The 27,010-nt window shown below is 31.1% G+C and overlaps 1 protein-coding gene across 2 annotated transcripts; it reads left to right on the top strand.

The window, feature by feature from the left end:
* Positions 1–287: 287 nt before the first annotated feature.
* LOC132756624 (protein kinase C-binding protein NELL2-like) lies at positions 288–26,712 on the top strand. 2 transcript variants are annotated; one of them, XM_060747744.1, is made up of 5 exons: positions 288–423; positions 22,021–22,137; positions 23,210–23,289; positions 24,906–25,004; positions 25,980–26,712. In XM_060747744.1, exons 1-5 carry the CDS (start codon positions 380–382, stop codon positions 26,108–26,110), a joined length of 471 nt encoding a protein of 156 aa, XP_060603727.1. In that variant the 5' UTR covers positions 288–379; the 3' UTR covers positions 26,111–26,712. The 2 variants fall into 2 exon arrangements, 1 of the variants encoding a protein (XP_060603727.1); XR_009629353.1 differs by lacking the exon at positions 288–423 and adding an exon at positions 4,444–5,283.
* Positions 26,713–27,010: the final 298 nt, after the last annotated feature.

Below are 27,010 nucleotides of genomic sequence, written 5' to 3'. Positions count from 1 at the left end.
ATAAAAATGCTATAAAATTTATAGTGGTACTTCAGTTTCACGCTTTGTAAACAGTCAGTGTACATATATATCGTCTACAGAGGGTACTAACTGTACATGCGCGACTGTTGTAGCGGGTTTTTTTTCTGTCTGTCCCATGAGACTGTGCGATCTTTTTTTATGAATTTCTATTCAATTATTATTGATTTCAAACAATATTTATCTGTAACCTTTCAATTAACATAATAAAGTACAGTGTACATAAAGAAAAATAGAACTTATTTTATTTTATTTTAAACTCTCTCCGTAAATAATTATTTAAATAGAATTTACATCCGGTTATGGTTTAAGTGTCATAATAAGCTCTCACGCATGTTGATTTTATTTCAGTAGCGCGAGAATGAATGGCGTGGTTAGGCTGGCTATTGTAACCTTTCTTGTAAGGTAAACACTTTCTTATTGATAAGTTTTTTTAATTGTTGTTTGGTAATAAATTATTTGTTTGTTCCTCCACTTTTTTTTATTTATTTTCCGCTGATCTAGTTTCGCTGATCTATTATTATTATTATTATTACTTGTATTGAAATAAATGTATGTTTTGTAGTTGTTGTTTTTTGTACTTTTTGTCCAGTAGAAGTTAATACGTTTCTAGCATTTATATGAATGTCAATTACTAATTTATAACTGTTAAAAAGTCTTTATTTATACGTATACCTAGACGTATAAACTTATTTTTGAATAATGTTTATATTGTTTTCCCGATAATCATTTAATCTTTTTTGTGTCATACATTTTTCTTTATGTTATACAATGTTGTTTTGTTGGACGATAACTTGCACTTTCCAATACCGCCCATGAACAGGCTCATTCAAACCGAGCTTGCAACATTTTAAATAATGTTGCTGTTTTGGTATTTTCTGTTGTTTTCTTTGCTTGCTTTTTTTTTGGTCACATCTGTTTTATGTGTGCTGTGTCGCGGACGGACGTAAACTGCCGTATCGTATATAAGTCAAAGATGTTATATTTTCGATCCTTGAAGACCTTTAAGCACGACATACAATTGTTGTTGGTGCATGTTTGAGGTTCTTTTAGTTTCTCTATTTATTTTTTTCTAGTTGGATGGTTCCAGTATTCCGCCTTGAATACTGTATAATGACACTAAGGGTATGTTGTCTGCCTTTTAAATTTTGACGTCTTATCGCTGATATGCAGGCTTCATAACTTCTAGTCCACGTTCAAAAGTCCATTTTATATAGTTCCTTTCGCAAACATTGTTCAGAACAAATTCAAACTGGGCAAGCTACACGTTTGCCGTTTTTGACATTCTTTAGCGATTTGGTGTTTATTTTCATTATCATCATCATTCTTCTTCTACTACTTCTTTTTTAATTATTATTATTATTATTATTATTATTCAAATAAATGGACTAGATCATTATAATAGTAATAAAGAATATTTTCCAAAGGCTAGAAAATAAGTCATAGGACTCCAATTAGGTTTTGAAGGGGCAAGACATATTTTTCCGATATTGTGAATCATTTGATGTAGTTCTTGACCAATAACTTTCGTGCACATCATCAGATTATTATTTTCACACCCTGTTTTTTTTCCAGAATTATTGTTTTTGTAGTGCAAAATGTCCCAAAAATGAGGTTGAAACGCTCTCTGTCAATTTATGTTAGGAATCCAACAAAATCAACTTTCAATTTGATTCCGAACATATTTTTTTAATATATTTTCAGATTTTTCTGTTTTAAGTGCTACAACTATTTTGTTTCAAATGTTATGTTTAAAGCTTTTTACCACAGTATGGGTTCTTAAAGAATGACCAATTAAATGTCTTAATATGAAAAACTGAAAATGTGATAGTTATAGCAGTACAATATCATTAAATTAATAATCATAGCCTTAATATTCTTTGTCCTTTCACATAATTGCCACCACGTAATGGAAAATTAATATGTAAACCATTTGGATATTAATCTATTTACGAACATATTGCATGGCTACTTTATATAACAGATTTATATTTGTCATATTTGTAATTGTACGTTAAAATCAAACAGTTCATGCTTCACTTCATTTATGATTAAGATAATAATACACATCTTTATGAGAGAACATTTTATAACTTAATAAAACTTAAAATATTTATGGCAATTATATAGTTATCCAATTTCATAAAGATATGAAACAAACAAACAAACAATATATATATATATAAATATATATAAAATAGATATAAATAAAGATATAAATATGAATTACTTAAATTCACTGAAAATACTAAATAGATTAATTCTTGTAGTTTGTAATATTACTATTGATTAACCTGTACTTTTTAAGACACGTGCTTGGAGAATGGAGAAAAAAGACAAACAAACACATTTACACTTAATTATTAAAATTTTAACAATACTCTTAAGGTCAGACTTAACAGGCCATTACAACTTCATTATTATTTCTTATAGCAATGTATTAATAAGTCCGATACGAGTTTGACCAGCAAGGTAAATATATTTAAAAAGGATTTTTTGAAACGTTATTTTTCGAATTAAGAAGCTGTGTAAATTTGAACATGCTAGGACGCCTATAAAAATAAGGTTTGATGTACTGTAGTCGCAAAGTGTGATAAGCGTTACATTTAAGAATAAAATTTTATTCATCATCAATGTCGGATGAACCACAGATTTGGCAAGTTCGTTGTGTTCTTTCAATTCAATTTCTAACATGTCAGCCGGTTTCTAAACGTAACGTGTGTGCTGACACACGAATTCGTGTCAATGATTGACCTATTTTTTTCGTTTTAATTTTATGCAAGTAATCACTGATGACGAACTCATCCTTAATGAAAACATATAAATTATTTAAAAAGTTGTTATCACGCAGATCCGCTCGCCATTGTTGTACATAATAGTCTATAAGCCGCTGTTTGAATACAGGGAGAACATGAGAAACTAATACACTGTCTTGAAAATCACAGACGTCTGAAAACCCGTGCAAGTTAAAGTTTAACTTTATTGGCTGAATTGCTCATGTAACCATTTAAACATTTCTTCAACGATTCGTTATACGCGTATCTAATTATTATGTTATCCGTATTTAAAAGATGCAGCCAAAATATATATTTTGAAAATACCTTGTTATATACAAAGGGTACCTTGCTAATGCCCCATAAACTACTGCATTACTATAGTTTGTCCCACACAATTTGAATATTCCATTTTTTATTAAATATAATATTAAAATCATTTAAATTAATGTCATGTTAATCCTGACGTCAATATCCCTGGGCATGTTTTTCATTTTTTCCATAAAGTCAGTAATATGGTCAAAATGTTAGAATTGTATCTCTCCCCCCCCCCGTTGACTTACGTTGTAACCTGACGTGACTTCCATTCAAAATGGCGGCGTCCATACAGACGTCATTTAGATTCGTCTCACAATTAGCGTGAAATGTACTCGGAAATTATAGAAAATTGATTATTCTTATTTACTTACTGATCAATAGTTAAATGTTATCATTAAAATGAAAAATGAGACAGGGTGTCAAAAAGGCAATTTTACTAGGAAACCATTATTTAAAATAATCAATTTAAAATCATTTGAAGAGAAATATCGGTAACCGCTTTATAAATTGTAACACACAAAGATTTATATAATTATATAACTACCATGATATACTGTCTGATTTTGATTTTTTGTAGAGAAAAAGAGCAATATTGCATGAAGTGAATTTAATTAGAAAGCCTTTTCAATCAAGCGCGCCCTATATTGAATACCGCCCCAACGCGTCGCTAAGGGAACGGGGAACACTAGCCCCCCTAGAAAGACTTAAAAAATGGTTCTTCGCCTAATGTTTAATGTCTGAAATTCTGTCCATTATATGTATCGGTCAATTTAAAATAATTAATATTACAAACCCATATGTATACCTTCTTATTTTGGGTGCCGATGTTTCGTGCGCTAAAAACTTTTCCGTAGATTTAACTTTCACAACAAAAACCCCTGACCGTTAGAAATCGCCAAAACAAATATTACTTTATCAATGCAAATCTGACAAGAAAGTATATTAGAAAGGGGAACTGATTCACTTAAAATATTGTTCAGTATTGGTTTGCCTCAGGTGTCGTAACTTTAACTAACTCATTCAATAAGAGAGAACCCACAGACTCGCGTGTAAGGAAAATGTAAATTATAAGAAGTATAAACTATGCTTTCCTAGTTTTGAGCCAACCAAACGGGTTGGCCTATACACTTTAAGCTCGTAAAATTACAGATTAATTTTCCGTCTCATTATTTAACAAAATGTCCAGAAATACCGGCAGTGATTTGATATTATTAAGAATAAGATTGAATTGGAGCGTTCAATAAGGGACAATAAGTTGTTCGGGTTTGTTTTGTAGACTCAAAGTGTTACATACTATGTTAATATGAAGAGGAGATCGAGTCAAAGAGAAACACAGAGTGATGTCCTCAATAATTTTAGTATTCATGAAATTTGAAATTATTCAGTGAAAAAACAATAGCTATATTTTTCGCGGGAGAAAAAATACCGCATACGGTATATTTTGTACCTAAAAGAGTAGGATTTACAGAACTCTTGAATAACGAGATAATTTGTAGGGAATCATTTCTGAGAGATATATAAAATAGTTTAAAAACATAAAATCAAAACGAAGGTTATATGTGAATTAATGGAAGAAGTATTGTACTGTCATAGATTCATGTCATTAAGTGTGTTTAAAGTTATTTATTACTAATAAATGTTATCAAAAGTTTTATTGTTAATATATGAATTGAAGGTGTACTTTTAACAATAACTGCAAAATCTGGGTATACAAAAATTATTTTAAATGCCATCAAGACAAATTTATCTCGCTTAAAATTATCTGTATGAGGTAACATATGCTTAACCGCCCTTTGTCAATGCCGCACCTGGAATCATCTATAAAAAGCGCGGGGCATTTTGTTACGTCATATATTTCGTAAAATGTTGTTGACGTTATAATGTTTTTTTCGTCATGAGTTATAAACATTCTGCTCTTGAACTAAAATTGATGGGCCGTTCTTAAACTATGGACTTGGAACATACTGAATTATGATGTGTTTCATTTACATATTTCATTTGCTAACCCAGATAAGTGCATCATAAGTGTAGTAGTCATGCCATTCAGGAGTTTCAAAGTAAAAAAATGGGATATGCGGAACTGGATAGAAACTGGCAAAGAAGGATTGCGAATTTGTCTTGACGTTTATAAAGATCTATTTCGAAATTCATAGGGATTCTATTCAGCTTAAAAGTAAGTGCAATTTCTAGATCCACTCCATTATCCATGTGACTCAATGTTCTTGTTGCTTATTATTCATTTTTTTAAAGTTTTCTATCATGCATTGCAACTAAACTGTTACATCTTGTAGATTCAGCTTTGTAAAATAATCATGAAACGACCCCGAGAACATCATGTACATTTTAGAACCATGACATGTGCTTTCTCCCGTTCATCTTAAAATGAAAAGAACTTCGGCAATGGCTACGGAAAATAAACAACAGAGACTTGCCGTAGAGAAATGAAACTTTGCTTTTACAAGAAAATTAGACACTTTAGAAAAAAATCCTGAAAAATCTTGAGGGTGACTTTTGTTTAGTTTACAAAAAGTTTAATTTTTATTCAACGTCGTTTTGTTAAGTCATACCAGGCAAAAGTTCATTTCCATTTTTAATGGGACAGACTATACTGTAGTGCTTTATTTACTCCAAAAATTGCTTTTCAAAAACGCAAAAGTTTGCGCTTTTTTTCCTTCGTTTTTGAAAAACCCCATATCGGAAAGGCATAATTTTAAAATAGAACCTAGGAATGCTTTCTTAAATAATGGGTCTGTCGTTTCTATTATTGCTGTTGAAAATTGAATAATTGCAGTGTCTATATCCAAAGAGTCGTTACAATAGTATCATTAAATATATTAAGCTTTCCAATTAAACCATTTCTAAAAGATTCCATTTTTTCATCATCCCATTTGTAATATGTATAATTTTCTGATTGCGTTTTGTTGTTTTCAACTTTTGTAAGTAGTGCAACCTGTTTCCATTTATACTGAATGTTAAAGGTGCGTGGTCACTGAAAGCGCTGAATGGCAAGAGTTTAAACGAATTGATAGTTTAATAGTCTGTATATTTTAACAAAAGAACGTCAATAACGCTACATGCATTACGGTTAAATGTGTACGCGTCTGTGTTTACGTATCGCCCGTTAGCAATTCGTAAACATGTCGCTTAACACATTTTCGCTAACAATTTTAATCCACGGCTATGTCATATGTTATCACATGAGGTCCTTGGAAGGGTCTCGTCAGGTATATTACTAGTATCATCGGGGAAATTTACCGTCGAGTCACACATTATATAATCGGGCCTAACTCCTACTCTAAAATACAAATCCCCCGCCAAATGTCACTTTTTGACACTATCCCTGTTGACTGAATTTATATCTTTAAAAACGTTACTACAAGAACCAAACAGTATATTATTAGTCTCCTTCAAAACTTCGCTCACCGATTTATTATGTTTGTTTGTCCAAAATATCTAAATAACACCGGGAAAAAACTATTTTGCTCATTTATTGATTTAAAACTGGCATTTGATACTGTGTGGGGAAAAAAGTAATTAATGCTAATATACAAGGAAAATGTCTGCAGGTTATACAAAATATGTACAAAGGAATAAAATTATGTGTGAAGGTAAATTCTCAACTGTCTAACTTTTTCTCATGTAATATCGGTGTCCGTTAAAGGGAAATTTTACATCCCTTTACACTGTTCGATGTATTTAAATGACCTTAAAGATTTCTTTCAAAATAATAGTAATACATGTGGATTTTTGCTTCATAATGATCAGAAAATAAACGACCTTTACATTTATTTTACAAATCGTTATTCTGTTATATGCAGATGATACTGTTATTATGACTGAGAAAGCAAATGACATAAAAGAAGCACTTTATACATATAAAAGACATTGCGATATTTGGAAATTTACAGTCAACATTTCTGAAACCACGATAGATGTATTATCAAAAGGGAGACACCGAAATTATCATTTTACTTATAAAAATGAACCAATCGAAATTGTAAATGAATATAAAGATCTCGGCATATTTTAAAAGTTGTGGTTCTTTTGCTAAAACTGAGACACATATTGCAGAACAAGCTACAAGATCGATGTACAACCGAATAAGAAATTCAATTTGGATTAAATTTACCAACTGACTTACCAAACTGAACATTTAATAAAACAGTTAAAACGATATTATTTTATGGAAATTCGGGGATACGGTAATCTTTACGTTATTGAACGCGTACAGCTCAAATTTTAAAACATATCCTGAAACGTTCTAGGGCCAGTTATTTCATATACGGTGAAACGGGATGCGTGACATTGTAGATATCGGGGAAAGAATAGTTTCATTTTGGGCGTCTCCTTCAGAACGAATATGGTTTAATACCAAATAATAATATAAATTGTCATCCTTTGTATATCATTATATACTAAGAAGTACAATAAATGTTTATAATAATGATTTTGAACGTAATTATCCGTGGATTTATAATTCAAAATAAATACTAATAAAATGCGGTTTCAACAATGTTTGGAATGATCGATACCAAATGGTTGAAATTAGCAGTAAGACAAAAGCTAAAAGATCTTTTCTTAAATAAATGGTATTCAAAGATAAATAAATCGAGCAATAGTTATTTTTACTTTTTTTTTTAAAAAAAAGTCTTTTGGAATTGAACCTTATCTCTCGTACTCTCAAAATGCAATAATTTTAAGTTTATCAAATTCAGAACAAGAAACCATAGATTACCAATTAAAACTGAAAATTGGACAAATATACCTGTTAATGAAAGAATGTGTATTTTTTTGTAGAAATATAATTGTTGATGAGTTTCATTATCTTTTGAATGTAATAGATTTTCAAATGAAAGAAGAAAATATATATAACCCTCTTTTTATAGACGTCCTAATATGTATAAATTATAGCAACTTTTTTCAATGAACGATTCACCAGTATTGTATAAACTATGAAAATTCCTTATGATAATAATAAGAAAGGTAATAATGTAATCACATATTTATGTTTGCATTTTAAAGACAGTTGTGATTTTGTAATGTTCTGAGATATGATTTTGTTTTACCTATATTCAGTTATCACTTTCTTACTATACATCAAAGGTCCTTTATGCAACAGATATACTTTTATTTTCATTTCTCAAAAGCTTAATTAATTGCTGTACTTTTATAGTATTTAAAAGATTAATCACCGGCTTATAACATAATCCATTTTTTTCCATTTTGTCGTCTTTTAGAAATAAATACAATTATAGTGGATTTTGTTAGGAAGTTTAAATACTGAGATACTGTGTTTACATTTCAAAAAATTTTATGAAAAATTATATCACACTTATAGCTACTTTCTTCTGGTAACAACTATAGAACATTCTGTTAAAGCAATATTTAAATGTTGTAAAATTCATATTTGCCCTTTCTAAAGAAGTTAGAAAACATTGTTTCTAAGGCATAATGTTCATCTAAGTAAATAACATGTAATAGATATGTAATAGATATGTAATAGATATGTAATAGATATGTTGATAATGTTTAGTAATTATAGTCTCAATTATGATCTCAATTTGTATAAATGTCTCGTTAAACATTTTGACATTTATCCTCATATTACATGTTGTATGCATGTATGAGTAAATAAAAAGATATGTTGTTTTAAACAAATTATACATTGTAAAAATTTACTTTTAGCATTAATAACTGTTTTATAAACAGCATAATTATATAACAGTAAATCCGAAAAATATCACATTGACACCGAGCTGTTGAAACATATATTATCAAGCGTCTTTATGTAAGCATGGTTCCCGGTCTTAGATTTGACTTAGAGGTTTAAATCGGAAACCATACCAACATAGTTTAGTGCACATGTACCCAACCGTCCAATATGAATATAATATATTTCCTTTGGATCCAATACGGGAATATATTTGACGGTCACGAGGTACAAATGCAGATTGTCGACTGGCTAGATTTATTCGATATATAATAATTGTATTCATGGCTATCATTAGATTGTAACTGGTAAACATTAAAAAGAATTGTGTCATGTCATAGTAAGCATTTTTTTTTAATCGTTAAGATATTTAATTTTTAACCTTCCTTTAGATAAATTCATTTATAATATTTGTTTATTAAGTTTCAACAATTATCAAATGCCATGTCATGTTCGAGTGATGTGGTTGTATAAATAAATTGTGTTTATCAAGGAAGTCTTCCTCGTGTAAAATAGTGTTTGATCGGTCCGATAAATTGAATATAATTATACTTTTACATCAGTATAGGTTTATCAACCATAAACTATTGTGTTAAAATGTACTTATTATATTATCAAACTTTTGACAAAATCTCTGTTTTGTTCACTTTTCAAAGGAACGACATTCAACGTAAATTCTTCGGAAGTTATTTATCGTTTATGCTTTAAAAACACCAAAATATTCTTTTTTCTGAACTTGATTCAAAAACACATGACTTGGCTGAATACAAAACTTGCCTATCGTATTTATCTAAATGCAGATGCTTCTCAAGTCTCTGTTAAAATTTGTATGCATAATGCGTATAGATATCATAAAAGGGTATTTCATTTACAGTTTGTTGCATATTCGGTATACATGTTTATCAAATATTTTGAAGGCCACGTTTTATAATGTTAAACGGTCGTGGGGTATCAAACGATACAAATACAGTGTAACAACAGTTCTGATATTATTGCAATACGACGTCAAAACATAACAAAAACAATCATATTCAGATATATTTAATTAACGTATTAAGATATATATTTAAAGAAGGAATGTTTCAACAGAAGTGCTGATTGATTAATCAATAACATGCATGACTTAAAACATGATTATCTTCGTTGTTTAAATGGCTGAAGACAGCAAAAACGCACGTGACGTCGTGCATGATAGTGGCGTCAATTAGCCGAACGTAAAAAAAACACACAACGTTTACTACTCATTGTGAATCATTTTAATTTTCATCTTCATTTGTTTCTTTTGGTTTTTCTATTCTATTCTGTATAATAGTTTCAAGTTTATTGTAATGTCATTCAAGGCCATCGGCCCAAATACACAATATAATAACAGAAAGATACATGTACATCTGATTGCGTCACAAGTTATGAAATACAAAATAGTAGCATATTCCATATTTTTGAACATTATACAACAAGGTAGAGAATAAACATATTACCAAAACCCTTAATGTAAAACACGTAGTATCAAGTTCAGAAAATGAAAAGAAAATTATACAAAAACTAGTCCTATTAATGCATGAAAAAAAGAAAAGAAAATCAGACTTTTGTTATGAAACACTATATAATAGACATTCATGTAATTGTCTTGAAAAAAAAATATTTGAAACCAATCAATTCTTATCAATATATGTCATAAGTTTGGTTACATACAATGCTACACTTTTTAATGTAGGATAATGTTCGGTTTTCATTAAGTATGAATAACACGTCACTGGCATCTGTAAAAGTTTACACCGATATTTGATGCATTTAATGTAGTAAATTGAGCATTACGGAAGACGACCACATTCACCTAATACCATGTAACACCGCAAAACGTCCGTACCGCAAAACGTACGTATATGGACGTTTTGCGGCGCATATCGTCGTCCACATTTTTCTGACGTACATTTTGCGACAAAAAGGCATGGTCCTGCCGCATAAAGTCCATTTCTTAAAGTTTATATAATTTTTGTTAAATTTTGATCAGTTATTATCAGGTGTTAATTTTAGCTCACCTGAGTATGCGCCTGTCTGTCTGTCCGTCCAAATTTAGCTTGTTACCACTCTAGCATTTACATACCCTAATCAATATGTCCAGAGTTATCTGCCCTTGTATTACAAATCTGTTATATATTTCACATTGTTACCACTCCAACGCTTTCTTTTCTTCTTCAATCTTGACAATTTTCAACAGAATTTCTATGGCAAAAAATCACAACAAAGTTAGATTATAGGCTAAATCTATCCAAAAACAAAAAAAAAACAAACAAAAAAACGCACTATATTTCACCTTGATAGTGCTTTCGTTTCTTCTCCATTCTTATTTTTTTTTTATACAGAATATGTATAACAATAGGGTCTCGATCAAGTTCATTTATGACCTAAAACGACTGAAACGATGTAATTGATACTTTGGTGTAATTTTCTAACTTTGAATACATTGAAATAAGAACTTTAATTAAATTTCTATTTGCACCCTTACTTAAAATGTTATTAAATATATTATAATGTACTAGGGAGTCGAATGCTTTTTTAATGTCTATATAAAGAACATAGAATCTACCTTGTGGCCTTGAAATGTACTTTTGAATCATAGCCTGAAGTGAAAACATGTTATCAACAACGGAATATCCGGATCCAAAACCGGCTTGATCAATGATAGTAAAATGATTTGTCCATTTATCTAACCTTTCCTTAATAATATTCGAAAATATTTTGTAAGTAACATCCAATAATGAAATCCCTCTGTTACTATATGGGTCATTTCTAGCGCCTGATTTATATAGAGGAACTATGATGCTTTGACACCATGCGTCTGGGAAATTACCTGTTATCAGAATTTTATTGAACAATCTACACAAAATAGGAGATATACTATGACAAGTATTTTTATAGAACCCTGCACTTATACCGTCTTTACCTTGACATTTGCCTGACTTTAGTCTAGAAATTGACCTTGTTATTTCTTCAACTGTAACTGCACTATTAAGAATTTTGGTCTGTTATTTCATCAGTTTGTAAATCATTTATACAACTATTTAATTCAACAATAGGAATGTGATTTTCTTGAAATAGTAACTGTTCAAAATAATTTAGCCAGACAATTGCCGTTATTTCAGAAGTCATTGCATTTTGTATCGAACCAGATTTAACTAGAGATCAAAATTCCTTCGGGTTATTTCTTGAATTTATAAGCTTATTTATATTTTCATATAGATTTATTAGTTTCTTATTACGACAGGTATTTTTGAAATGCCTCTTAGAAACTTTATATAATTCGTAGTCACGGACATTGTTTGTTAACCTAAATTGACTTAATAAAATATTTTTATGTTCTTTATTTTGTTGACACTCATCATCCCACCATTTTGGTTGATTACACTGCTTTTTTCGTAAAGCAAACATTTGACTATGCGTAGTAGACGAGCGGTATATTTCTATCAATGACGAAACTGCATCGTTTATATCATATTCTATTTTCTGGAGAATTACATCTCTAAATTTAGCGAATTTTCTATCGAAAATATCTTAAAAAGTATCCTTGAACTTATCCTTCCATTTAAATTTTTCAATAATAGTAGTATTTGATTGAGGTTCATTGACAACAGACTCGGAAATAGATTCAAACTTGAGCCGAGATAATAGGGGGAAATGGTCTGATTCATAGCGCATTTCTATGTTGAAGTATGATACGACCGAAAATAATTCAGTTGATGCTATATGATAGTCAACCACACTTAGACCATCATTGGCTTCACATGTAAAATTGCCTCTTTTATCATTCCCACATCTTCCATTCACTATATGTATGTTATATGTACAACATAACTCAAATAAATATTTAATATTCCATGTCAATATATTTATATGTTTACAAGTAGTTACTGGATCTGTTTTTTTGGGCTGGACCTAATACCTAAGGTACAGTTTGCGTTTCTTGTCCGTCGTCTGTTTGTTGAAGACCATCGCCTGTAATTACCCGTCTCCTTCTCTGATGGAATTTGTTTCCCGGATTTCCACGTGCTATGATTTATGATATTTATGATATTATTTCTATGATATAACTGTCTTTCTTTTCCTCGTCGACACTGTGTTTTCAATAATAACTTTATCATAGTTCATCGAAGCGTATTGTCCGTTTTATCTGGCGTGTACTAGGCGCTTACTTAATTCTCGTCGATGTAATTTTACACGGTTCGTGAAATCCTCGTGCATACGTCGTGTAGACTCATTATCTAACACTTGTCTGGCCTGATTGAGTATATTTTCCTTGTCTTTAACTCGTGAGAATTTAACAATGACAGTACTTTTATTTTCGTAACGTGACTGCATACGATGTGCCCGCTCAATTTCGACTTGCTCCATATCAGACATATTTAGATCAGATAATGAAATCTCTCACTTTTCGCTCCGTTTCGCTGCATGATTCATTTAAAGGCCCTTCAATACCTATTATAAGAATATTGTTCCTTCTAGAATGGCCTTCTAATTTGTCCGTTTTCTTCTTGATTATATCAATTTCTGACCAAAGTCTTTTATTCTCTTCTTTACGTGATTCATTTTCTGCCTTTAGTTGATTCATATTTATATTAATGTCATCTATTTTATTGTTAATAGAAGAAAGATCATTTCGTACCTCTGTTCTTATTTCCCGTAAATATTCAAGTACTTCTGCACTATTGCTAGCATTATTACTGGGTGGGGTTCGAGGTTCAGATATACGATTTTGCATGTGTTGGTTTCTCTTTCTTGGTTCATTTACAGAAGGTGATAGTTGAGGAAATGAAAGCTGTGTTTGTCTGGTTTGTGAGCGATGAACACTGACTCTGCCAGTTCCTGTTACCGGACCAGGATTCTTTTCTATATCTCCACATACAATTAGTAACAATCCAATCAGCACACCTAACCTCAAACTTAAGGTCACAGTTAAATGTCTCACTTTATATCCATGTATCACTATCCGACATTAACTTGGCATATAAAACGTACCAATCCGAGCTTGATAAACATTTGTTTCTACCCCTGAAATAGAAAAACTAAACTGAATAGAAAAAAACACGTCCGCCATAACCAATGCCACGTGCAGATATTGAAATTGTTTGTATGTAACTTTGATCTGTACCTTCACTCATACTCGATGAAAAAATCACATATGATGGTCAAGACAGTCCTCAACTTTTCAATAAGGTAGTATTCAGATTATAAAGTCAGTTTCAAGTGAATTAAGGGTAGTTGAGAATTTATGAGATTAGGAAGGGGCTTCCTTGAGGTGTCTTTAATAAAATCATACTGAATACCACTTAGTTTTGAGTATTGATTTAAAAATATACATTTAAGTTCATTATTTAACGAGTACTGACAGTATTTGAGGATATAAACATTTAAAAATCAGATACCTAGGAATAGAGATTTACATGGATTTCACAATCTATATATCTTAATATATTTCAAAAGAAACGTGACCTTAACGTGAAACGTGAAAATATCTTCATGGCGTCATGAATAACCATGGCATAACGTAAATTTTGAAGACGTTTTTTTTATTAAAATAAAAAGCTATTAAAATCTTCGTATATAAAAATCTGAAAACTAAGTGATCCCTCGGAAGCATTAGTCACAAAAAATAACATGAAACTTGCAGACTCGGTTTGACTGTGTCTATGAGGGATAATTAATAAATGCAACATCCTTTCCGCCCCCTAGCACCGACTTAAGCGTGTCTCGATTCTCAACACTTACTAGTGTTGGCACTTGACACCTGCTGTTGTGAAGTATACAAATCTGAAAACAAAGTGATCAATCGGAAGCAATAATCAAAAACAAAATTACATGAAAATTCAGACTCGGTTGGACTGAGTCTGTACATGAGGGATAATTAATACGCGGTACATCATTCACGCCCCCTTTCACCGAAAACAATTTCTTTTAGTTTTTTATAATTTTATAAACACAAATATTTAATTTTATTTAAGAAATTAAAATGATTGCGAATCGTTATTTGCAAAAACCAACGAAGAAAATAAATAAAACTGTCTTCTTGAAGGCATATTATGCCCCAGATATCCGTTATATTTAATTCGTCAGAAATATTGGTTCACTAATCTTTAAATAATCGACTTGTGGTATGTAAGATCTTTTACAACTTTTGAAAGTTGGACTCAATGTGAAGTAATGTGTTGTATTTTGAATGTATAACAAAGTAGAACAAAGGAGAAAAAAAATGTGACAGTCGTCATGCTTTTGATCCTTTTCACTTGATTTAAAATGAGATTGAGACTATTATTTAATATTTACATTGAACTATTTGAATGACAGGCAGTATATTCTAAAGCGGTTGTAAATGTTACGCATGTTTTGTATGCTTTTATTGTGTGCACCTGTTTATTAAAGTATTGTAAGTTATCAGCTGATATTGAGGCCCTTTTAGATTTTTAAGAACTTCAATTAGATTTTCATTGACATACAGTATAAATGTATGATTAAATATTTGGACCGGGTGTAGTGAAGATAATTATATAATAACTTTAAACTTTTAGATTCTTTTAATTTTTATTTCCATTAAATCGGATCTTTGAATAAATAAGTTGAAACAACTATATATAATATTCACACCGTTTATTTCCTTTATACATTTATAATTCCAAATGCGTTTTTTCTTTAGAATTCATAAAGTTCACAATGTCTCTAACTTTTAATACAACACAGCACAGTAAATCTCATTTAACAACCGCAATAAAAGTAAATATTTAAGCGGGAAAATTAGTATAAACATATAAAAAATCACACAAAAATAAAACAACATGACAATCAGGAAATATGTGAAAATGTTTTACAGTAATGCTCCCATCAACTGTTTATATGCAGCCTGCTCCCTTGCATATAAACATAAGTTCATAAAATCGCTCTTTGTAATACCGGTCTCTATACACAGTCATTTGATAGGTTGGTATGTGTCTTTTAAAGGTACACTGCTGCAGTTAAAAAATAAGTAACACACAATTCGAAAAATGACAAGGATCATCTGAAAACCGTGTAACAGAAAATCTGAGAAAGTAAGATAGAAATATGCAAAGGCTGACATTGAAAATCGATAATTACTGCGATTCATAGTCCGATTTGAGTAAAAAACGTTTTGTTTTAATAACTTATTCAGTTAACAATTTTCAGAGTTATCAATGGCATTTTATGTTTGTCTACCAGTAATGCTTACGACCCCTATAACTCATGTGCATTGAAACACCAAAAGAAACCAAATAAAAAAAAAATTGATGCTTCCAATAGATTACGTAGAGTGTTTATGTATTAAATGATGTTATTATTGATGTGTATCTTATAATTTCTTGAAATTTAGTTATCAACGAAGCATAAAGAATTGTGTTTTTAATACGTCAATGTAACGTATTCATACAGAAACATGACAGTTTCATTTCAAAAGATAGCTTGCGGTGCTTTTTAGATCTAACCATTGGATGTTATGTCAATTGAAGTATTTTGTTATGCTAATTTAATTCTGCCTTCCTCTAAAATTACATTCATTACATCAAAATTTATATACATGAGGGTAAAAATAATTTAACCGAAAATGTTGAGTACGATTCAGATTTTGTTTTGTTCATGATTGCGTCTCGTCTTCGATCAGATCTTTGCTAAATGAAAGTATTAATAAATTGCATGGCATCATTAATAAACAGGGGTGTCTGTGGCAGAGTGGTTAATCTTGTTATTGTAAAAAAGTAATAAGTACATGTACAAAAATACTGTAAACCAGAAAAGGAGTTCTACTTTGAAAATGTATACATTTTATCTTTTACAATTTATTTTCCAAGTCTAACATAGTCCTTCAGCAACTGAGACTTTGCGCAAATAATAACTGTCCTTCTTTATGCAATCACTACTTTCATTTTATCATGTATACACAACTGCGAAATACGCAAGTAAAAGCGGTATTATTTCGGCTGGCTTCTAAAATCAATGTTTATGACTTTATTAACTTCTGAAATTGCCAACTGTTCTACTGACTTTAGATATGACCTTCAGGTATGCGTCCATTGACTCAAAAGCGCTAACCTGCGGACAAACTGTCATTTGTGTAAAGCTAGTGTTTATGTCAAGAAATTAAATGATGTTGTTCCAAAAACAATAATTCATGCAAAATTATTACAACTTTCAAGTACATGGTTGTCAATCAAAAACGAGAAAAATGAGTCACTAGGTCAAAATTAGGTCATCTGATATCAGAGTTCATATAACAACTGAAACCGTTTATATGGTAAAATGTTAAAATTGCCCGTCAAAAGCAAGAAAGGGTCATAATATAAGTTAAAGCTGAAACCAAAGTTCATTTTTACATCTTAAACTGTACACATGGTTCACCTGCTTATATCAAAAAGTAGATCACTTAGTAAAAGTTTAAGAGAGCTGGTAACAAAGGTAAAATTTACATCTAAAACACATTGTCAAAAGTTCATAGCTGGACATCACGGGACAAGAAAGTAAATCACTTGGTTAAAATATATGTCAGCTCATATCAAAGATAATTTTACATTTAAAACGATGAACTGTGCCCATGGGAAGAGTCAATTTTGAGAAAGGATTAATTTAGACAATCTTGATACATGTCCACCAGACAATGTTTCGTGTCATATATCAAAGTCTTTAGGAAACATTTTTTTAATACTTTTTGTTTACTATTAACAACGAGTACTAGGGTCCAATTGGGCAGGGCTGATGGGCATAAGGGGCCTTAAGGACATAATTTGAACTTCTTTCAAGACGTCCAAAATGTTCCATTAAAAATATCTAGCTCATGTCTTTGAAGCGTCGGAGGATATTTTTTCTGTAAGATTTTGAAAATCTATGCATTTGAGACAAGGCCACTTAGAGCTACAATGTGCTCAAGTAAGCTAATAAAGAAACCAAGGTGTTAGTTTGACCTAGTATACATCTGTCTATTCCTTTGAATCTATGCCTAGGTCACAAATAAAATGGGCGAAGCCCAATTCTTCTTATAACATCAGTGCTTTGACGATTTCGCAAACTACAGGCGATTTTAAATCGGATACAACGCGTGGTCATGAATGAAACTGTCGCAAGGCGGTTTTTTGCCGAATCGACGTAACAGAAAATATTCGAAGAACTGGACGGTTGTCGCCCGATGTTCGGACGGAGTGCGATTGATAAATGAATTGGACTTAAAGCGGCAATCGTTCGCCAACTTATGTCTGTCTAGGGGCCGGGCGCGGCCCTGGCAATGTTTGCCCCGCTGCTTTTAAAATTGGACGGTGTTTTTGTATAAAAAAACAAACGTCCGATCGAAAAAATATCGCCTGGCGACCCGTCGATCCCCTCCAGATATTCTTTACAACACACTGACCACGAATAAAATATCGTCCGGACGCGGTTAGCTTTTAAGTTGTACTTAAAACTCGACGGCGCGCCCGCCCGTTGAGCAAAATTTTCATCTGCTGCCGTCCGATTGTCACGTGGCCGGACGTCGGTCGAATATACGATTTTTTGGAGTACAGACGCTGCATATCGGGAAAAAATCCTTTTTGTACACAACTAAAAAGTCATGGTATGTTTTGTCATCAGTAATCGGCTTTGCTTAACCCTGTTTTGCACAGATTACCTTTTTACTTTATGGGTGTGGCCGCGTGTGCGTATGTGCGCGCAAGTGTATGTGATTCCTTGTGTAAATTATAACTTTAGGACTGTCATCTTATACATAGGGACTCTATTTGTCAAATAAACATACTTTTTCACACCAGGTTCGTATTTAAATGGATGTGCTTAAATATTGTGTTTCATGCCGTCTATATACATGTATATGCTCTACAATCAACCCCAACCTACAACAATTTTAATTCACATAAATGTGTACAAACCAATTTCAATTTATACATAACTTATAACATTTTTATCCGGATTAAACCAGAAAGCAAAGCTAATATGAAAGTCTCTTCTGAAATTTTCAATTTTGTAATTTGGTCACTCTTTAAAAAATTTCATTTTAATCTTTTTCAAAAATTTGAATAATTGGGATATGCACAATTTTAATGATTAATCCCACTTCCAAATTCATTTTTATCTTCAAATGTGTTTCAAGTACAAAATTAGAAAAAAAGCTTTAATTGTAAAAAGAACTAATTATAAACTTTTAAATATCACTTTTACAAATCCTTTTGAAATCCATTCAAGCTTACCACCCGTTTCTAAAAGATTTATATATTTTTAAAACAATAAAAGGGTTTATTATTCTATAAATATCGACAATGAAATTTAAAAGTCTTTTATTGTTCTGTCAAAGGTATATTTGTTTTGGTTTTAAGACGGGCGTTATTGTTCCCAAAGCTAGGGAACACGTCCTTTGGTCTCTGTTTAAAGGTTTAAAATATAATGAAATGAAAAGTGGGTTATCCACATCTTGCATAGTAATTGCTGAGCAATGAAGCAAAAATTATATATATTTAAGCAATGAAACGAAATATGCATTGGCATAAAATTATAATTTCACGCGCATGCATGTTACGTAAAAACGAACAGTAAATACAAATCGAAAAAAGTTTTGCACGAAGACATCAAACTTTGTATTACCAATTATTTCTCAAATAGCTTATTAAATTACCACCTCATCTAAATTCTCATTACAACAAATGAATAGCCCTAACTTTTAGAGGGAAATGAATTGACTTGACTGGCTACAAGCGACCAACACTATGTCTTAATGCAAAATTAATACTAAACTAAAACAAAAGGTCGATAGAGTAGTCTTTCTTTTTTTAAATAACAATTAACACAAAATAAACCTCAAAATATGATAATTAGTATAAACATATTTTTTTCTCAGAATATACATATATACATGCTACATTTTACAAAGTATACAAATCATTTCAAGTATTCTTTAAAAGAACAGGATTAGAATGAAAGTGTCTTAAGAATTGTTCTCTTTATATTATTTGAAAACTTTTCCTTGATCAGCTGGGGAACTTAAAGCGGGTAAAATGTGAAAAAGATAATGAGAAAAAATGGAAAAGAAATAGGTCCAGACGTAAATTGAAAACCGATATTAAGTGCTAATATTCGCTCGCTCGAGCTTAAATCGTGTATAGATAAGACGAAAATAATGGTGTTTCGAAAAGGTGGCCGATTAGCAGAAATCGAACAATGGACGTATAAAGGTATTAACATAGATGTGGTAGAATCGTTTACTTATTTGGGATTTATGGTCAGTACTGGCGGTTCATTCAAGCGTGGCATAGACACTTTATCCGGTAAAGCCGGGAAAGCTGTGCACTCACTATATAATTAACTAGAGGCATGGATATACCAATTAATTAACATTCATTCCATTTATTCGATTCATATGTGTTCCCAATCTTTGCTATTTCGTCCCGAAATATGGGATTTTCAAAGGCTAATACATTGAAAGAGTTCATAGAAATTATAAAAAAGTGTGTTGAACGTTAAATGTCCACAAGCAATCTAGCGATAATATGCGAAACAGGGGAAGAAACGCGCTCTTTTTTTAAAAAAATTGGAGATAAGGATTATTAAATATTGGGGTTTAAATTTTTAACAATAACGTAAACGTATATTACAAAATTGCGTAAACAAATGCTTTGTGGTGTTGAAAAAAGGAGAAAATAATTTGGCGTTTAAAGTAAGGACATTACTAAATAGAATAGGATTTTGGCGAGGTGTGTGGTTATTTCCATTCATCAGGTTGAGCATAAATTATTATACCTACATTGAATTAGACTGATGACATTTACATTTCAGAGTGGGGCTAAAGTGAACTGAGCCCAAAGTTTGATATTATCAGGGAAATTTAAAAAGAGTTTGAACTGTCAAAAATATTTTAAAAATTAAAAATAAGATCATAGACAATATTTATATAGCTTAGAATTTCACTCAATTGGGCAAAGTAGAATACTCGACAATAGAAATATTAGAAAGACAAAAGACTGGTGTGAATTATTTGCGAACAATGACAATAGAAGAGAATACATTTTGTCTTACGTATTAGGGTATATCCCAAGATTTTCCGTTTTTAGAGCAATAGGTAAAATTTTGAACTATAAAAAAACGCAGAAAACCACGCTTTATAAAATTACAATGTATATAAACTAGCTCCATAAAACGACAAGATGTAAAGCCGCGTAGAAAGAACACACATTGTATGCATTTTACTAATATCCGGGGAAAGAGTTAATTTATAATTTCATAACATTTTGTTAATCGATTCATGGAATATCTAAACTTTGAAAACACCCTTTTGATTATGTAACTGTATATAATATGTGTTTTAACTATGTCATGTTTCACAAATGTATGTATATATTGGTGTTCGACTGCGTAATGCATAAGACGAATAAATTCGGTTTCTGTTTCTGTTCGTATTACGCATTGATACCACTCAAGTCGGTGCTAGGGGTCGTGAGGGATGTTGCATTTAATCATTATCCCTCATGTACAGACTCAATCAAACCGAGTCGGCATTTTCCATGTAATTTTGGTGTGATTAATGCTTCACTGATTTTTTTACGAAACTGTTCATTTTAAAGCAGCACTCCTCCAGATTCATATTAATTTTCACGACTATTATGAAAATGTATTTGAAAGTAATATATTGTGAGGTGAGCAAATAAAGTCATTTACATATTTCACTGGGTACTTACAATCCATGCAAATGACCAAAAAGAGGTCAAAATAATAATTAATATGCAAAAACAACCCTTACTGCGGACGTTAGTAACGCAGTAGAAATATGGTGATACAATACTGCAAATCGGTCTCAAATCGAAATAGCATGTAAACTAAAACATGAATCTTGAATGTTTTTACCTTTTTTAAAATATTAGTACATTTTTCTCAATTTTAATTTTCTTGAAATATTTATGCTCATCTGGAATCGTGCAGCTTTAAGGTCATGTTGCGCAATGAAAATTATTATTATAAAAAAAAACAAGGGAGCGAAAGATCTGAAATTGTGCACATATTTATCTAACAGAAAAGAAATATTTAGTTAGTCTGATACATATTTGATATTTATCGTGTTAACATGGAAACTAACTAGTTAGTCAGATAGTTAACGCGATAATTATATGGTTATTATTGGCATAATTATATCACCATTGTGTTTCATCCAAGATATTTACACAATGACTTTTTAAGGAGCATCTATGCCGGTTACTGCAGGACAACGTACTCCTGTCAAGGATCATGTTTAACTTCGCAGAGATATTATACAGGATGCGGATTTTTGTGGTTGAGCAGATGTACCAGATACCGGTAAATATCATAACCAATCGTTTTATTCTCATATGCTTCGTTTTAATTCATTCAATAAGGTTTGCTTATGTTAAATATAAGTAAGGTAAGTCCTTGATAATTGTTTATGTGTTGAATATGTGTTATTGTAAGATATTAATATCTAATTAGTTAAGTACTCGTTAACTAAATGAGGGCTAGCAACTCAAACCAACAGGGTTAACTTTCACTATCCGCGGAAAAAGGATCAAACTCTTTACTGTTTGCTGCATCATTGCATATATGTACGATGCGCATGTGAGTAATCGAGTTTGACCATCAATTGGTAAATTATCATGTTTCCTCTTTTGATATCTGTTCTGGTACATGTAAGTTTCAGAAGACCGGGCGCGAACAATGTCACGTCAGTGGTTGCACAAACTTCTTTCATAATCATAAGCATTCATTATACGTACTCTACAGTTTACTAGAAGGGAGACAACCTTGGCATGTCATTATGTTCATATTTATACTAATAATCTTCTTTTTCAAGTCAGACGTCATCTGAATTTGAAAATTCAATTTGTCAACACGTCTCTTTTTCAAATATAATTGTAATTGATTATATCTGAATAAACATTTTAAGCTTCCGATATCCGGAGCAATTTATGTCACTTCCGACTGTCCGGAGTAAAATCAGCCTTATGGGCTTTAGTCCTATAATATTATAAATGACTTTTGTAATTGTCAATATCATACTACATGTTTTTTTAATTGCTGGAATATTTCATGTTCTTATACAGCCATGGACAAAATACAGCCAAACCTAATTTCATTCAGTAAAACGTTATCAATCTAAGAAAGAGTTGTTTTTTATTGTGCCCTATGCTAATGAAGCATAAATATGAGTGTACTCATATATTTCACTGAACAACTATATTTGGCATCTGAATTATAATTATATTCAATTCTTCCAGATAATATACAACAGAGTTTATGTTGGATGATGCTTACATAAAATCAACATTTCATAACTGCATATATTATCGTATTTTGTAGAGCATACTAAGACTTACCTGTTAATGTCTCAAAAATTCTTTTCAATTATATACAGAATCGTTTACAAGCAATGTGCACAAACATGCTATAGAAGTGAATGCTGTCTGGGCTATTCCGGAAATGGCTGTAGCACCCGTAAGTTGTTAAAAACGTTTGCTCTGAAATATATTGTATAAATCATTTAAAACGGGTTTTTGATGAATACATTTTCAAATGTTCAAATTGTATACAGCTTGTTTACATTACAATTAATGTTAAATGATATGCAAAATTATTGGCAACTTTTGGGGGTTGAAAATTAATACGTCTAAGACTAAAGCAGACATTCCCACTGTGATTTCTTTATTTACAACACATGAATAGATTAATCTATTAAATATCTTGGCATTTCACTTTTCAAAAAGGGTAACTGGTATAGAACTCAATAAAAAATCGCTCAATATGCGTCATATATTTTTTTCTAACCTTTTTACAGTTTATATACACATACAGTTACCAGTCTATCAAAAATATAAACTATCCGATTTTTTGGTAGTTTCAATTTAAAATTTTAGTTCAGAAGTTTGGGTTTTACACGAAGCACTAGATATCGAGCTCATTCATACGCATTTTTGGGGTAAAGAACTCAACGAATCTTGTAGCCTTCTATGGAGAATTAGGTCGAGTTCCGGTGAAGTTAATATGTAAAAAGATACTTAAACAGAACGACTCCGCAACTGTAAAACAATCATACCTTCTCCTTAAATCCGATACTGACTCCGGTTGTAATTATGGTGGAATAAAATGGGCCTCTTATGTAAAAGATATTCTATCGAGTTACGGATTAGAATATATCTGGGATAACCAATTTGATATTGAAATTCCTAATAACTCTATAAAACAATGATAATTGGACACATTTATGCAAATACTGTATGCCGAAATTAATAATTCTTCAAAATTACAGACTTATTGTCTATATAAACAAATTTTTGGGGGAAATAATATTCAGACTGTTCATGAAAACAAATATAGAGTAGCACTTACTAGGTTTAGAACCTCTTCATACAACATTTTTATTGAAACAGGAAGATATGATAATACCCAACGTGATGACCGAATGTGCAAATCATGTAACATGAGAAAAAATGAAAATAAATACCACTTTATCCTCGTGTGTCCGCATTATAGAGATCTTAGAATAATTCTTTTTAAACATATATATTGTGATGAGCCAAATATGAATAAATTTGATAATATTTTATCATCTAGATCAATGAAAACGTTGCTAGCATTGTCTACGTTTTTATTATGCAAATCAAAAACGTATTTCTTGACAACATATAACAATATAACAATATGGACGAGACATAGAAACCTTTGTTGTATGAAAATCTCGAATTGTTTTTGTTTTTTTTGGTAAATATTTTAACCCTCTGGAAAATTATATTGTTTCTCATAGTATGTGTGTATGTTTATTTGTATGTCTGTGGCTATAGACATTGAACTATGTTTTTTGTTTCATAAACTTTGTATTCGTATCAATTTAATAAATAACTAAAATCAATGTTTGTTAAAATATTTTCTGTTGGTAGTCTAGTACCCTATTTGTCGAATCTTATCTCTTCAAATTAAAAGCTGAAACAAAAGTATTTTATCTGCCCCCCCCCCCCCAAAAAAAAAAAAATGTGAGTGGCGAGTATGTGACTGTTCTATGAGTTTAATATCATATGTATAAACTTTTGTAAAATTATACTTTATCATTTGCACAGCGTTGTGTTTTGGGTCATATTCGTGTCCTAACGGTGGAAAATGCCAATCTCCAGACATGTGTAGCTGTCCTCGTGGCTTCTCCTCGCCCAGGTTTTATGGTAATGGCTTTCAATGGATTTTATCTTGTTTAAGATGTTGACGCTGTATCAAAACGTTGATGTATTATATACCCGTACATATTTTGCTTTATTATTTGATCTAAATATATATGCACTCTCTTTGGTCTAAACAGTAGTCAACAGAACTTTTTATAAAATCATATTCATTGTGTTAAATATCATACTCACTGGTCGAGTCAAAAAATAGTTTGAAACTCGTATTCAATGACTGTTAATTAAGCGTGCACATTAACAAAATAATTGTTGCGTTTTGTTGTATGGAAGCCTTATCATAGTCGTTGCACGCCTGACACGTGCGTCTTTTTTCTCGTGGCAAAAGTTGTACGCGTATAAGGTCTTTTTTTGTGATTTCTTTTTAATTCTTAGCCTATTCATATAATAAAACAATTATTGACTAATGAGTCATTGGATGTGATGTGATATTTACCGACAGAAGGTCATATTAACATCGGCTATCAATATGTCATCTGTCGGTGACACTCAAGTCAAAACTGTATAATATTCACTAAATTCAAATGAAAAACGACACGTCAAAAAGCACATCCGAATCGTAGAAATTTATTGAAGATGTCATTGTAAAAGTGTCATCATTGTTAAAAAGTCCATACATTCTTATGTTTAACTTTTTACTACAACAAAATCACATTAATCTCCTTGGTATCCTAGTATAGGAAATTCCTTTTAAGTTTAATCTAAGATCCTGACTAGATTACCCGTGCCTAGCATCATTTAAGTTTCCATGTGAATTAATTGGAAATTTTTGAAAATATCCCAAATTTGATAAATGTAAGCGACATTTCTAAAGTATTCACTCATTATCTTTACAATAAAAGTGTCTATAAAGTTACTTTGCATCACCCATTAGTACCCCTACCATGAAAGGAGATGAAGCAGTTTTTAATGTTTAAATCTCAAAACTTTTTCTTATGGTTATATTCTATCTTTTCTTTAAAGATATCAACGAATGCAGCACCAGCGGTCATGGGTGTCAACACAATTGTGTAAATACTCATGGCTCTTACCGTTGTACATGTAGAGCAGGCTATACACTGACCTCGGATCTCAAGTCATGTCAAGGTATATAATGTAGTATATGTATAGTTGAGAGTTTATCAGCCTCGTCCTGGCTACGTAGGACATAGCTTCAAATTTCAGCTTTACTGGTACAGGAAGACATCAAGCGCATGTCCATGTTTTATTTCAGGCATGAGCTGAGTAGAACCACCAACACTATGTTAGCTACTTGGAGAGCTTACTCGTATGAAATAATCCAAGTCCAACTGGAAGGGGAAGTGGTTTGAAGTCATCGGCCTTAATCACTCGGCCATGGACTACCTATACGATATCAATATCTTCCAAATGCTTCTTACATGAACACGTAAAGACTTAATTGACTTAAAAATTAATCAAAGAAAATATGTTTACAGAATTCTTGTTTGCTTAAATAGCCATGTCTACATTTAATACATCTATTTTGCTTCAACATAACAGACTGTAGTATTTTATATATAATGATGTCTCTTTAATTATAACATTTTTATTAATAGAAAATAATTATGTGTCTAACATATTGAAACACAAACCATTCATCATTGTATATATGTAGCAATAATAGCTGTGTTCGGAAACTGCAAAACTAAATAGGGTATGATTAAATTACATTAAATATTGCAATAGCTGAATTAAACATATGTACATTGAATCTGAAAGAATGACTTACATGTAAGAGGAATACGTTATATATCATTCTTCATGTCCTTGTTCTTGTAGTTTTGTCTACAAATATAGTATCAATAATTTTGATTATTTGTTTTCATTTTCATAATTAAAGGCATCTAAGAAATTTAAATATTGTTCTTTAGAGTGAATTTATACCCTGTGATTTTTCGTACTAAATGGTCGACCTATATTGCTGGACATTTAGATATTCCGAATATTTTATTTAGTACTAAGGCATTAATTTATAACTGTGTTTAGTAAAAATG

The sequence above is a fragment of the Ruditapes philippinarum genome, unplaced genomic scaffold (assembly GCF_026571515.1).
Source record: "Ruditapes philippinarum isolate M1 unplaced genomic scaffold, ASM2657151v2 ctg3401_1_1_1_1, whole genome shotgun sequence".
NCBI lineage: Eukaryota > Metazoa > Mollusca > Bivalvia > Venerida > Veneridae > Ruditapes > Ruditapes philippinarum.
This window is presented reverse-complemented; position numbering and strand designations above follow the sequence as displayed.